The 16,362-nt window shown below is 36.5% G+C and overlaps 1 protein-coding gene across 3 annotated transcripts in view; it reads left to right on the plus strand.

Moving 5' to 3' along the window:
* Positions 1 to 16,362, plus strand: part of Anks1b (ankyrin repeat and sterile alpha motif domain containing 1B) — a 1,028,376-nt gene that overhangs the window by 400,719 nt on the left and 611,295 nt on the right. For all 3 annotated transcript variants that reach the window (XM_027392602.2, XM_027392606.2, XM_035451548.1), the window contains one exon: positions 4,205 to 4,341. In XM_027392602.2, coding sequence (XP_027248403.2) covers positions 4,205 to 4,341 — 137 coding nt within the window. The remainder of the gene's footprint in view (positions 1 to 4,204; positions 4,342 to 16,362) is intronic.

Below are 16,362 nucleotides of genomic sequence, written 5' to 3' on the forward strand. Positions count from 1 at the left end.
GTAGTGGAACAGAACAGATCAGAAAATGAAGGTACTTGTCCTTATGTTTTCTAAGTAATTTAGTCCTTGATTACCCAGTGTTTTATATTTTGTACTGAACTACTTCAAACAATGGAGAATCTTTTGGTTTATGTTTTGTGTGGAGTTTTTAGTATTCTTTCCTGACTTTAATGTTCATAAAACTAAACAAACAAGTAACAAAAACAATGAATAAAGCCAGAGTCCTGGCAGTGAGTCATTTCAATGGAGGTTAATTTTATGTCAACCTAACAGCCCTTTAGGGTGCCCACAATTGGCAGAACATTTCTCTGGGTTTGTCTGAGGTTGTTTGCGGATGAACTTAACATCTGAATGGTAGACAGAGCAAACAGATTTGTATTCCCTAATGTGTGGACTTCATCCAGTCCACTGAAGAACTGAGCAGAGCAAAGGACCTGGGTAATGAGGAACCCAGCTGATGGGTTGAGCAAGAACATTTGTGTTTTCTGGACTTCAGAGTTGGGCTGAAATTTTGGCCCTGCTAGGGTTTCAAGCATATGAGCCTTTGTAATAGAACTTAGCCTACAAGCTTTCCTGCTTCTCTGTCTTTTGGAGTCAAAGTAGAATGGTGTGTTGGCTCTTCTGCATTTCTAGCCAACAGCTGCAGGTCTTGAGCCCTCCCTCTGTAATCTGTGATACTGTTTTTGATAGGAAATCTCTTTGCATGTTGAGACATTTTTAGTTCATTTTCTCTGGAAAATCCAGACAAAACAAGGTCTCAAGAGACCATCTCTTATTTCTGGAATTAAATTTTGTCTCTACTAATCTGTATTAACAAATAAAATACATGATCTCAAATCTGCTCCAACTACTGAAGACTATTTCTGTAGGTACACAATATATAAATGTTTTTATTTATTTTCTTACTTTCTCTATGGGGTTTCTTTCATCTTCCCCACTTTCACTATGATATTTAGTTTGACAGCAGAAAATTACATGTAGATTAGTTGTCTTTTATTTTATCTGCACATTGAGGCCACAGACAATAATTAGTAACAATTCTCTTTTTTTATAGTAAAGAACATGGATAACAAAGATTAAATAACCTTTCTGGTACACAGGCATGCTTTTCATAGAATTCAAAATCTGTATTTGAATGCAAATTTGGATGCTATTTTGAATTAATATGTGATGGAGGAAAAAGAGTAAGTTATACTTAATGCTCTAGATTTTTGCTTCCACAACCAGAGTGAAACATAGAATGACTGTAGAGTTCAACAGTGAAACCAACTAGTGTAACCCACAAAGGCAGATCACTTGAAAACTTCAGTATTGTGGCTATCAGACTCAGACTTTAACAAGTTTAGAAGTTCTTTGTCCTGTCCATCTATCTCCCAGCATCTGCTCATTTCCCTCTCTCCATCCTTCTCTTTCCTACCAACCTCCAGTTATTCACAGTACATAGAAATGATAAATGTTTGAGATGATTCATTGGCTAATTACCTGAACCCAGGCACGGCATATTGTCTAGAGACACTGAAATATCACCGTGTACCCTATAAATGTGTACAGTTACTACATGCCAAATTAAAAATATTTTAAAAATTCTATCTAAACACATACAGTAAAACAATCAGTACTTACATTTTCAAGTAAATAAAAGCCAAGCTTAAAAGGTGTGGGGAGCTGAGCAATATCAGGTAGTGATATGGGATATCTAGTAAAAAAATAAATAGGAATTGTAGGATTTGAAAGTCTAATTGAATTAAGAGTTTGCCAGCAGACTAGGTATAAGTGAAGAGAGAAAAATAAACTGGAAAATAAATATAAGAAACAATTCTGACTGTAATACAGAAACAGTATGAACAATAAAACAGACTACATTGATAATAGTAAATTATATCTATATTAATTCATTAGATTCTAAAGCACAATGAAAGCAAACAGAAGCATATTGGAAGCAATAAAGTAAGTGGAGAATGTGTTTTCACACAGGTTTGTTCATTTCTATTGATGCCAGCTGCACCCTTTTAGTTCTAGAGCACAGGACTGTAGTCATCTTAGATGTCTTTTTTTCTCTATACATATTCAGCACACCACAGAATTATTTTTGAAAAGAGAAAATTAGTTTATATTGGTAAAACTATTTGATATTTCAGACCATACTAGACCCACAAGGAAGACTGGGCAAGAGTATGGGGTTCCCATACATCCCTGTGTCTCCTACTGTGTCTCCTACCCACCATCAGCATCTTTCACCAGAATTGGGCATTTGCAATAAGTAATGTGTCTGCACAGATACCTCATTATTGCCTAAAGTTTATGGTTTAATTTAGTGTTCACCTTTGGAGCTTCACATCTTTTGTATAGACAGATGTATAATGGCAGAAACCCACCCACATAATACCTACAGGACAGTTTCACTGCTCTAAAAGTCCTCTGTGCTTTGTCTGTTTGTCCTCTCTTTCCCCAACACCAGGCAAGATTTCATATTTATCTTTATGATATAACAGCCTTGACACACCTATCCCCAATAGTTTCTTTAAGTGTAGTTGAGTGAATGAGAATAATGGAGGGTGAAAGGCAGGAATCAGAACAATGTCCTATCATCCTGCTAACTATTTACCCACTTAGAAGATTACCTCACTTATTCTAGGATACTAACTGGTCCACATTATCTATCAAATCTTACCAGGGTGCCCTGGACAGTTCAAAACTTTTTATGAATGATCCATTTTATTTTAATGTGCCACTTTTGATTTATTTTGTCTCATGATTCCTCAGTGAAACTGACTTGTGTGTGTACACATCTGTTCATGCTGATGTGTACAGGGGATGTGTGTTCATATGTGTGTACATGCATGTTAAGGTGAGACCTTGTCTTCAGGTGTCCCCCTCAATCGCTTTCCTCCTTAGTTTTTGAAACATGGTGTCTTACTGAACCTGAATTTATTTCCTTGCCCAGGTGGACTGGCCTGTGACCTTCAGGGACTCTTTGTTTCTTTCTGACCCACCCAGATGCTAGAATTACAGATGTATGCCACTACCCCATCTTTTATGTAGATGTTAGGGATCTGAATTCATGTTTTCATGCCTGTATAGCAATCACTTTACTGACTAAACCATTGCCCAAGGTCCTGAATTGCACTTTTACTGATGCACACAGTCTTAGGGGAATTAATCCCCTTTTTTTGTGAACAAAGGTGAGTTCATAAATTATTCACTTGAGATTATAAGCAGTGACCATAAATCAGAAAAACATGTTCATCTACAGTAAACACAGTCTTTGCATTAGTTCATCTATATGGGACATAAAAGTATTGAGACACAAGTGTAGATGTAATAAACATAACAGAAGTGAACTTCTTGCAGATGCACACTTAGTAGTTTTCATTAAAAGCTGACTAAGAAACTGCAGGTTTATAATTAAGCAGATAAACTTTCTGTGTGCTAACCAAAGTTATGTTATTTTCCAACCATTTCAAAATATTTCAGACATTTCCAAAATGTACCTCTGATGTTACTTTAAGTATAAATTGAGAAGGAAAATACTGCACAAGATGCTGAATTTCAAGTATTTTTTTAAACTTTCTATTCTTTCCACCATCAAATGCTAAACACTAGGGAGGATTCATTTAGATTTTGAAATCTCATTTATTTTAATTTTGAACTCATAGGCTTATATGGGTATTCATTAGTGATAAATTTGTTTATGTTTTATACAAATGTCAGCTTTGGATTAAAGTTCTATGATTTAGGCATGGCTGGGCAAATTTATTTTAGAAGCCAGCATGTGGGTTTTAGGAATCAAGTAGATATAAAATTCCTACTTAATAAAAATGAGCTTATATTATAAATAAATGGGAAAAGTTGGCCAGACTCATCATATTGAAAAATTATATTTGTTTTCAAAGTAGGTTTTTGGTCTCTCATATAGTGGTGGTCTTAAGAGCTGTGGAGTATGATCTGCCACTATAAATTCAATATTGATTATTCATGTTAGAACAATATTGAAAGAGTTAATATTCATCTTAAAGTAAAACAAAGCATTCAACATGTATTTTCTTTAAAATACATCATTGAACATATATATGAGCATATATATATATTATAACTGATATCAGTTTTAAGTTGAAATCTCAACTCATATTCGCTAAAAATAATTTCAAGTCTTGAAAAGTAAACTGACTGATTAAGTTCATGGAAGTTCTATTTTTATTCGCAGATAATGCCTCTGAGGTAGCAATTACTGCTCCAGGAACTGGTCACCATAGAAACAGCTCTACAGGCCCAACACCTGACTGCTCACCTCCATCCCCCGACACTGCCCTAAAAAATATTGTAAAAGTTATCCGACCCCAGGTAAGTAAGTACCCAGATGATATCATCTACACTGTAATGTTAGGTTCTGAACTAATGCATGTAAACACTTTACTTTAATGCTGTGGGTATTGTGTAATATATAATAGATTTTTACACTGAAAGAAAAGACTCAAAATAGGCTGTTTGCTTCCTATGAAGTTCATAATGAACACTGAGATCTCCCATTAGTTCTTGGAAAATGAATTTTTATATTAAGAAAGGATTAAATGAAGCTTAGAAAAATGGCTGTTTCACATTTTCCTTTCAGCATTTCAGTAACGATGCTGTGGTCCTTGAGCTGCTATTGTGTTCTAAAGCTTTTGCTGGACGAGGTGCATTGTTTGTGCTTGTTTCCCTATCCTCAACCCCAGTGAAGTTTATACAGTTGCTTTCAATTGTTCTCTGGCTTATAGCTTCTAATACGGTTGTGTTAGATGTTGCACTACTATTCTCAGTAGTGTTCTCCGGTGTTCCCAATCTTGGTAATCTGTCTTTACCTTTTGTTCTCTTTTTCCATTCCTGTCGCTTGACTTGTCTGTATGTTTTTTTTTTCCCTCAGCCCCCTTCTCTTTCTGTTGGATTTCCCAGTAGGCGGTTTGCAGGCAAGCTTTAGAAATATCATTGGGACAAGCTGTTCTGTGATATTTCATTGAAAATAGCACTTATAAAGCTGTTTTCATTATATTTTTGCCAACAGATGGACCTAGAACATGGAATTGGTGGTGTTCTCAACCTGGCTCATTCTGAATGGGCTTCATAAAATCCAAAAAAGGGGACCTAGTATCCAATCAATGCCTTTCAGCATCTCTGAGACATAGAGCATGAATAAATTCTTGAGACAATACAAATTTATGTCTAAGACTGTATAAGTAATGATTTGTTTAGTAAATGACACTATTTGCTATGACTTACTTTAGATCATTTTATGACAGTCCTATCCTCATCAGTAAATACCATTCCAACTTAACCTATTCAGTAGTGTGTAGAAGGCTTTTGTATAAATTATTTCATTTGAACTTCCTTTGATTCCCAGGGAATTTGTAGGCTAGTATTGTAGATAATGAAACCAGGGTTCTAATGGGTCAAAACTTTTGCTTTTATTTAATATAATAGCTATTTCATTCAGCCTTACTCACAAATTAAAATCCCCTCATGAGACTGTGTGAGTTGACACATCTTTATGACAATTGAATTTACAGGTTTAGCATTGTTTAGGTATAGATAACATTTTATAATACTCCAGTATGCAGAGTAAAAAAAAAATGTTCTCAAGAATTTTGTCTCAGTCTACTTAATTCAAGAACTAAACCCCCAAACCAGATTCACATGGTGAATGTCTCATTTGTTCTCACTACTTCTCTATGCAAGCACTTTGGTATTCCTGTGTAAGACTTCTTGGTCATTCATGAATGAAAAACAGATCCCTTGGAAATACTGGATAAGGATTCTATACTACTAGAGGGGAAGAATCAGTCTTACACTGGGATGAGCCTGCTAATTAGCTATCCAATATCAAGGTGTCCACCCTGAAATCATGTACATGCAACCAGCACTCAGTGGACTCAGCAGATTGTACACACACACACACACACACACACACACACACACACACACACGCACGCACGCGCGCGCGCGTGTGTAGGTAACAGCAATAATCATAGAAAAAGAGGGCATAAATTTAAGGGGGCTTAATGTGGAAGGATTGGAGGGAGGAAGGAGAAATGCTGTAATTATATTTTAATAAATTTAAAAACAACTTCTTGCTGGTTGTGGTGGTATGTGCCATTAATCCCAGTACTTGACAGGCAGTACTGGGAACTCTCAGTACTCTGTGAGTTCAAGGCCAGCCTAATCTACATGGTATATAAATTGTAGGCCAGCCTGAACTACATAGTAAGACCTTGTCCCAAAAACTAATGCCTACATATTTTAGTTAGGGTTATTTGGTAAACTGAAGGAAACTAGAGATAGCAAATATACCATCTTGACTCTTTCCCTTGTTTCTGTACTTCTTATGACTTCTGAGTTCTCTTGTCCTCAGTCACTGTAGAGAAAAAGAAGTAGAAAATTCACATGGAAGTAATTATGAAGGAATTTACAGTAGGACTCCTGGTTTCTCCCCCCCCCAGTTTTTCTTTTTATTGAAAGTGTATTCCTTTTCCATACAATATATCCTGATTACAGTTTCCCCTCCCTCCACTCTTCCTAGTTCCTCCCTACCTCTCCTCCTTTCCCCTCCAGATCCACTCCTTTTCTGTTTCCCATTAGAAGAAACAGGCTTCTAAGAGATAATAACCAGACAAAATATAATAATATAAAGCAAAACCCAGATCTCCGAGGCTGGACAAGGCAAACCAACACAAGGAAAAGAGCCCCAAGAGCAGGCACAAGAATCAGAGAACCACTTGTTCACACAGGAGTTCCATAAAATTACTAGTCTGAGAGCTATAATATACATGCAGAGTAACTGTTACAGACCAGTGCAGGCCCTGTGCTTCTTCAGTTTCCATGAGTTCATATGCACCTTGCCTAGTTGATTCAGAGGGCCTTGTTCTCCTGGTGTCCTCTATCTCCTCTGACTCTTGCAGTCTTTCTACCCCTCTTCTACCAGTTTCCCTAAGCTCTGAGGGGTGGGATTTGATGGAGACCTCCCATTTATAGCTGTGTTCCAAGGACTCTCCCTGTATAATGTCTTCTGTCCCATCTAATGCAGGAGGAAGCTTGACAACTGGATAAGGCACTGACTTACGAGTATAGCAGAGTATCAGTATGAGTCATTTTATTGATACTTTTTCTTTTAGACCAAGAGTGTTTTGTTTTACCCCAGGTCTCTGGTTCTTTGTCACCCAATCACTGTCAAGTATGGGTTCTGTTTTATGGAGTGGGCCTTAAGTCAAATCAGACATTGGTTGGCTACTCTTACAAGTTCTGTGCCACCATTGCCCTAGCATATCTTGTGGGCAGACAGATTGTAGGTCAAAGGCTTAGTGCCTGGGTTGATTTCCATGTTTTTCTTTCTGTAGCCTGCAGAGTACTTTCCCACACCAAAGGCACTAGAATGTAGGGTGGAGGCTCCATGTAGGCACCAGCTAGATTTCTCCATGTTAAATTAGTTATGTGGGTGTTGTCCTTGGCCGTAGGGCTCCACTGTCAGTTTGCACAGAGTAATCATTTATCTTAGCAACAGCCTGGGTTGTTTGGGGATTTCCACTGGACACCCTTGACCTAAACTCAACTGAATGCAACCCATTTTTGGTACTGGAAGCCTCGTTTGGTGACAAGAGATGGGCAGATAGGACTCAGTTTCTCTCATTATTAGGAGATCTCATGAGGATCTCCTTCATATATTTTAAGACATTTCTGCTGCACTAAGTTTCCATATGATCCTTCAAACATCTCTCAGTGCCTGCTGTCTCTCCCCAAATTCCCTCCTTCAATCCTGTCTCCACCCCTACCTGGTTGTCCTATTCCTGTCCCCACTTGGCCCCAGTCTATCTGTAAAATCTGTTCTATTTCCCTCTCCATGTGTCCCCCTAGTCCCTCCCTCTATACCTAATCTTTCTGGGTTTATGGATTGTAGGTTGGTCATCATTTACTTAATGGCTAATAACCACATATAAGTGAATATTTAGGGTCTGGGTTACCTTACTTAGAATGATTTTTTCCTAGTTCCATCCATTTTCCTGCAGACTTCATGATGCCATTTTTTAACAACTGAGTAATACTCCATTGTGTAACTGTACCCTATTTTCTTTATCAGTGTTTCTGTTAAGGAATAGCTAGGTTGTTTCCAGTTTTTGGCTATTATAAATAAGGCAGTACTTAAGAGCATAGGTGCAAAAATATTCAATAAAATACTTGCAAACAATCTAAGGACACATCAAAAAGATGATCCACCATGGTCAAGTAGGCTTCATTCAAGAGATACACGGATGGTTCAATATATAGAAATCAATAAATGTAATCCACAATATAAACAAACTGAGAGACAAGATGGAGGATAAACTTTACCTCATTCACTGAAAATAGTTGCTGTACAGGTAGCACAAGCTGGACCTCTTCTGTTGCTTTCCCAGCTTAGTCTCTTTATTCTACCTCTACATGGAGAGCCATTGCCACCTTGGAGCCTTTGCTTTGGGGAGCGATGGAGCCTGAGCAACTTGCAGGTGTTCTGAGTAATGTCTTAATTACTGCAAGCCACAGACTTTCCAGTGCTCTGTTAAGTTTCTTTTTGTTCTGCATGTTTGTTAACTGGTAAGTCATAACTGTTGGCTTCACGTCCCTGTTTGATCTCCTCACCTTTATTTCTTTGGGTCCTTTCATGTGTTAAAAGCCTCCAGATTTTGAAACATCCTATTTTTAATTAATAAGAACTGAAATACTTATATGCCACTGGCTTCTCTTTGTTTCTCTCAAGAATATTAACCTATTAGACTGTTTTGATTTTAGAGTAACCCACAGGCTTCTATCTGAAAAAAATCATTTTTTGCTCTTGAAAATACTTGAAAAATCTCTTTGTAAAAATTAAGTGGGTGTATTGGCATGCCAATTTTTCTTTCTACTAAATAATTACATGTTGCTTAAGTTTGGCTTTTTGTTCCTAAGCTGACATGTAAAATTGTATGTATTTGTAATGTGTAGTAGTATGTGTAGATGAATACATACTTTGTGAGGTAGGAAATATATCTCATTAATAAATGTATTCCCTCCCCTCATTTTGCATTGAGAACATTTAGCATTCTCTCTTAGCATTGTATATATAATATGTTGCCATTTACATAGTCATCATGCTGTACATAGATTTCTTGATGTCATTTCCCTATCTAATGATAAATATCTCTCTGACTAGCATCTTTCAAAACTCTTCCCCTCCTATCCACCCCAGCCAGTGGTACCTGCTATTCTCATCTCCACTTCTATGAGATTATTTATTCTTATATTCCACAGAGAAGTAGAATAATGTAACTGTTATCTTTCTGTTTCTGGCTTAACATCACTAATTGTCAGGGAAATGCAAATTAAGACCATAATGAGATACCATCTCATTCCCTTAAAAATGGCTATTATCAGAAGGAGTAGGGACAATAAGCATTGGCAAAGATATGAGAAAACTGAACTCTTGCACAGTGTGAGTAGAAATGTAAATTAACACAGCTATTATGGAAAGCTGTGTGGAGGCTCTAGGAAGCTAAAATTATGACTAACAGATAATAGAACTTGCCATATGGTCCAGCAACCCTGCTATTGGGCATAGAGCTAAAGCTAGTATGTCAAAGAGAGATCTGTGTTCCATGTTTATTGCAGCACTAGTCAAAATAGCTAGCATATAGAATCAACCCAAAGATTCACCAGTGGGTGAATGGATAGATAAGGTGTGGTTTATTCACACAACAGAGAAATATCCAGCATTATGAAAGCAGAAAATCATCTCATTTTTGATGACTCACATGAACCTGGAGGATGCTAGGGGAAATAAGTAAGATGTCTTTATTTTTAATGTTTCCTGATAAAGAATCTTATCACCCTTCCAATAAAGCAAGCAGATCTTAAGTGAACACTTCACACCTTGTCTGTTGTACCTGGAGGTGTAATCTCACTCCATACAGAAGGAATTCTGCCATCAGTCCGGTTTTCTCTTGACCCTTATCGAGATTCTACCTCACAGACAAAGTACTATGTTATTTTTATGCCACAGATGAAGATAACCTATTATTAGACTTTATGTAAATGAAATCTTACAATTCATGTATTGGTTGGTGTGTGCCAGCATTTGATTTCTTTCACTCAATATGTACTTTTGAAATTCATCCATGTCACTGCTTTAAAAGAAATGAATAGTTCTCCTGGTGACTGGTGCTTGCTTTTTGCTTTGGTGTGTGTGTGTGTGTGTGTGTGTGTGTGTGTGTGTGTGTGTGTATGAGAGAGAGAGAGAGAGAGAGAGGAGAGAGAGAGAGAGAGAGAGAGAGAGAGAGAGAGAGAGAGAGAGAAACACTGAGTCCATTTGCTGTTGCCCATATATACATGAGTGTGAGGTCACCCACTGGGGCATAGGCACCCTATTAGTGGTCACCCTACATACAGAGAAAAGTGACCCTCCCTCCTCCAGTAGTCCTCAACTGCCAATAGCTCCTTACCCCATGTTGGAATTTTTAGCTGTGCAGGTCTTGTGCAGGAAACCATGACATGAGAATATATTTGTATATTTTTATAGAGGTATGTTTTCATGTAGCTATGAGTGCATCTTAAGGTAGACAATTTTATAATAAACTTCCTTGTGGTCTGAAAGTAGTCATTCCATTGTATAACCTCCAATAACAATACATAACAATTTCAGTTTCTCTACAACTAAGCTTAATAATTTTTATTTAGCCATCATTATGGATACAAAAATGATTATCATTATAGTTTAGTTTAAATGTTCTGGTGACTAGTGACATTGAATACCTTTTCTATAGCTCTTGCCCTTTCTTATAAGAAACTTCTCTTCATTTTAATGGAATTTTTCAACATTTTAATTGTTGGTTTATAGTAATTCTGTTTACATTCACTCATAATTCCCAAAGATTTGGGTTCATTGTCAGACAGTTGCACTGTGAATATTCCTATCTAGTTTCTAGTTTGCTAAGCATTTTCATGTGTATCTACTGATGAATAGAATGTTTCAATTAGATGAAAAGTATTTTGTATAATATTCTTTTATGGATACAGGATTTTCTTTTGTTCAAGATATGAATGAATTCTCTCATATTTTATTCTTCAAGAAGTTTTACTGTTGCTTAATTTAAGTTCAGATTTATAATGTACTCGAGTCATTTCATATGCAATGTGAATTAGCGTCAAGATTTGGTTTTGACTACAAAGATAAGACTTTACTCATCAAGCTAAATGGGTACTTTGTACATGTGAATTATTTTTACTAATGTTGTTAGTACTTAGAAAGTCAATTAAATTTTGTATTTTCTGTTTCATTTAAAAGTTATAGTTTGCAACAGAAATAGCTGACCTGAACAAGGGGAAGCTCATGGACCCCAGGTTGACAGCTGGGAAACCAGCATAGGACCAAACCAGGCCCCCTGAACTTGGGTGTCAGTTAGGAGGCCTGGGCAGTCTATGGGGCCTCTGTAGTGGAACAGTATTTATCCCTAGTGTATGAATGGACTTTTGGAGCCCATTCCCCATAGAGGGATACTCTCTCAGTCTAGAAACATGAAGGAGGGCCTAGGCCCTGTCCCAAATGATGTGACAGACAGACTTTGATGATCCCCCATGGAAGGCCTCACCCTCCCTGGGGAGCAGAATGGGAATGGGATGGGGAGTTGGTGGGGGGTATGGGACGATGGGAGGGAGAGGGAACTGGGATTGGTATGTAATTTAAATAAAAAAATCTAGAAAAAGTTATAGTTTGTTTTGCTTTTATAAACAATACTTTTCACAGGATTTTCTTATGCCAATTTAGGATAATGATACTTCATTTTTTCTTTTGTAAAATGTTATACCTTTTCTTTTTCTTCTAATTGTGACTGTGGTAGAAATCATATGTTGAGATGGTAACCCTAAAAATATCTTCCTAATTTCCTGCCTTTGGGAGAAAGTATTTGTTATCTCTACATGGACTATAACATAAGATATTCTTTAGGGGAACTTTACACCTGGCTTGCTGAGAATTTTTTTATGAATAAACACTTTATTTAAAGCACAACAATTAAAATGGATGGGACTGAAGATCATAACTTTTTATTTAATTTTTTTTGTTTTACATACCAATCTCAGTTCTTCCTTCCTCCCCTTCTCCCACCCCTCCCTCTTTTCCGACCCCCATCCACTCTTCAGGGGGGTAAGGCCTTCCTTGGAGAGTCAACAAAGTCTGGCATACTACGTTGAGGCAGAACCAAGCCCCTCTCCCCTATATCAGGGCTGAGCACGGTGTCCCACCATAGGGAATGAGCTCCAAAAAGCCAGAGAATTTTTAACCTAAAGAGATGTTGAAGTTTCCCTAACTGTTTTTTGTCTGTATCTGATAAACTTTTAATTTTGCCCTTCTTTCTTCAATGATGTAGCAAACTAACATCCTTCAGGATTTCTTTGTTTTCAGGTGCTAGGATTTGAATGCAGGGTCTTGGGCATACTGGTCAAGAGTTCTTTCACCGAACTACATCTCCTTCATGTGTATTTTAACTCCTTCAAAAATCATATTAACATAATTTTGCACTTACTAAATAATGATTGTGATGTGGAATTTTATTTCTGTAATTCCAAATGCAGATATGATTTGGATAAAGCGTCCATAGTAAACAGATGCATTCAATGTAAGGGAATCAAAGATGTTGAATAATTTGGAGAGATTGGCTTGTGTTTGTGAATATTAAGAGAGATAAAGACAGATTTGAAGAGAGGGTGACTTGAACAACAAGCTGTTCCTGTGGCCCTACCCATGTTGGACTCTGTTTAGATTAGGTGACATAGCAGCCTAAAGGAAATACATATTTTTTGATATTCTGTGTGCTCATCAAGCTAACAATAAAGTGGATTAATAATTTTCATCTTAAAATGCCATCTCTTCCTGATCTTATTAAATAGAATCTTGAACTGAGATTATATAAAACTCTTGCCAAATCTAGAATAATATTTTAATGGGCACTGTGAGGTTATAGAATGCATATGTTAAATCATAAAAATAGAAATGAGAGTGGGTATGTAAAAAGCCAAGTCATATAACTCAGAAAAAATAACAGAATATTGCAATGGTTTGCAACACAAATAAAGAATAAAAGATCTTCAAAGAAACAACTTCAAAAATATTATTAAATATTGAATCATTTCTACTATGGAGCATGTATTTCATTTATTTCTTATAAAGATGCTATGAGACTGGTATTTTTATCTTTATTTTAGTAATTGGGCCTGAAGCTTAGAGAGGTTGAATAATTTTCTCAATGGGACACAGCCACTAAGTGGAAGAACTCTGGATTCCTAATGTTAATAATCTTTCTATTAATGTTAATTAGCTCATTGGGGAGAAAATGATCAAGGTTGTGCATTTATATTCCAAAGGGATAAAATTTGAGAGGAGAGTAATGTACTGGAAAAAAAGAAAGATGAGCAGAAACATAGATGGCCAAAGTTTATAGCCCAAAGGAGGGAAACAAAGAGGGTATGTCCTTCATTTGAAGGCTTACAACAAAAGCTGTGTGAGAAGAGAATGTCACCAATAGAAAGATACCTCTGCTATTGAAAATAATAACCTAATAACCTTAGGTAAAACAGAAGTTTGGGGGGAAAAGTGGGAGAAGAAGTCCTTGGACCCACCAATCCACCAGCAATTCTTTACAAATAAGTTTTACCTGGAAAACTTTTGTGAAACAGTTAAGCCCCATCCCAAACCAATTAAATCCACCTGAGGAGTAACATGCATGGTCCTGGACCTACAGTGTAGACTGATAATCCTTGTAAATGGAAAATAGAAATCAAACTCCACTGACTACTTTGAGCCTAGGGAACTGTATAGCTTAGCTGAGTAATTGACTCAGACTTGTGACCTCTGCCACTTCTTGGTCTCTTGAGAGAATGTCACCATGTATCACTATCTGGACACAGATAAAAATTCAAAATTCTAGGTATGGTTTCTAATTGTGCCATTAGAAAATTCAAAGCATTGCAAGTTGGAAACATTTTGTATGTTTAACCCATGTTTCCTACGTAGGTTATATAGAGAAAATTCATGGATCACAATGTGAAATATGGCCCTTTGGTATCTTTATCTCCTTGAAATCCATCTTCAGGTTCTACAGGTGCCTTTAAGTACTAGAGGGGGTGCCCAATAAGCTTCCAAAGAAAACAGGGCTAGGCTTCATATTGTAGTTAATGGCACCCCATCTGAAAAATCTTCTCTCATCTCTAATTTCGTTCTTTCTCTACACCGTTTATTCAGCCCAACAGCAAATTGTCTAGGATGATCATTCTCACAATGTGCTTTAGCTCATTTGGTAATCTGTAATACTCTCAAAGTCTGTGGTGTCATAACTGTTTTAAAATTAGCACCAAGATGTTTCACCTTGTTTCCACATGAGTACAAAGTGAGTTTTCAGAAATTGTATGGTATGTATAGCCTCTGGTGACTAATGGAAGGTCTACCTATGCACTTATGTTTTATAAGTTGCTCAGAATTGGTCTTAATATACTAAATATCAGTGTATTGTAGTACTCATGAACAAAATTGATATAGTATTCTCAGAAACCTGTATGCATGAGAAGGCAGCTTGAAACCAAATAGTTTTAAAGTCATCCCTCTCTTTATTCATTTTGTCACCTTTTTATTGCACATATTCATTGCATACTAGTCATAAGTTTAACAAGCATATTTTGATTCATCTATTCTTTAATTCAACATTCTATTTAAATATACTTCTTAACCTGGACCTTCTTATTCTCTTTCCTGTGCTACTTTTCTGTAAGCCATTAACATCTTTTATCTGGAACTTAAAACTTGTGTTTTAGCATTAATCATTGTTCCCTTATTGTCCTTTCACAACTCATCAGCCAGTCACACAAATCATGTCACATTCACCTGATCAATCTTGCATTTTAAACTAAAGGAATATAACACCACGGGTAATTTAGTTCTCTCCTTAACATCTTACAGGATGGCTTCCACTCTCCTGAGCTCATTTCACGCCGCCATGCTGTCTTTCCCACATGGCCAAACAGCTCCTACTTTTGGTTCTTACTTTTGATGGTCAATTTTTAAGGAATATCTACATGGAAACTTACATGGCTCATTATTATCCTTCCTTCTGATCATTACTCAAATGCTACCTTGTAAGCGATGCCTTCTTTTGTGAATTTACACCATTTGCCTTTATAGTGTTTTCCATTCAACTTGCATGCTATTTTTGTCATCTTTCTTTCCAATTTCAGTTAATGTTCTATGAGAATTGGAACTGTGGCCTTACTTTAAAAAAATTAAATCCTCAACTCCAGCATGTAGACTACTACTTTATACATTATTTGTGTTCTGTATTATTTGAATTAATTAACTAAGCATAGCTGAGTAAATGGCTGAGAAAACTATTCTGCGGGGAGAGTACTCAAATTGGATTTTAGATTTGAACGGGAGTTAACTAGGTGTGTGTGTGTGTGTGTGTGTGTGTGTAACTGTGTTGTGTGACTATGTGTGACTATGTGTGACTGTTTGTGTGACTTTGTGTGTGTCACTCTGTGTGTGCATTTATGTGTGACTGTGTGTGTGTGGGGGGGGGTGTATGTGTGTGTGGGGGTGTTTGTATCCCACAGAAGAAGGATAGAATGAGCAAGGTAATTGAAATCCTTAGACTTAATATAGTGCCGAATTTACTATTGGAACTTCTAATAAGTCAAGATGTCCTAATAAATCAGGAATCTACCCTCCTCCTCTTAATCAAACACTCTACTATTTATCACTATTTATTACATAAAAAGTTTTATTGTCACCTATATTGGAGATGTGAAGGATTAAAGTTTCTCATTGAAGGAGTTTTTTCATACTCTTCCCCCACTACTGACTCTAGAAACCCACTGATATATTTCACAAGTAGTGATCCACAAAAATCAATTTAAGAAATATGATCTAAGACATCTTATTTGCATTTGTATTGCCAATCTTAACAATTTATTTTGGTTTGATCTTTTTATTCACCTTGCACAAGTTGGGAAAAGGAGCACCCTGGCTCAGCAATAAATACATACTTTATTTAGTGTGTTATAGAATTGTATATATGTAGTCTATACTTAAATCCTTGGAACAACCATGTGATATAGATAGAGCAGTTATGACTGCAATTTTATATATGAAGAAAGGTATAAAATTTTGTTGAGTTGTTATGCCATGTTGGAAACTAAGTTCTAAATCAAATTTGTTAAATGCCTAAAACTGAAAACCAAGTAGCTAGAGTTATGGATTCCCATGTAATCAGTATTATTTTAGCATTGTCTTATTTTATGTAAATTTGATAAGTCTTTTTAAACACATTATTATACAGTATGGAG

The sequence above is a fragment of the Cricetulus griseus genome (assembly GCF_003668045.3).
Source record: "Cricetulus griseus strain 17A/GY chromosome 1 unlocalized genomic scaffold, alternate assembly CriGri-PICRH-1.0 chr1_0, whole genome shotgun sequence".
NCBI lineage: Eukaryota > Metazoa > Chordata > Mammalia > Rodentia > Cricetidae > Cricetulus > Cricetulus griseus.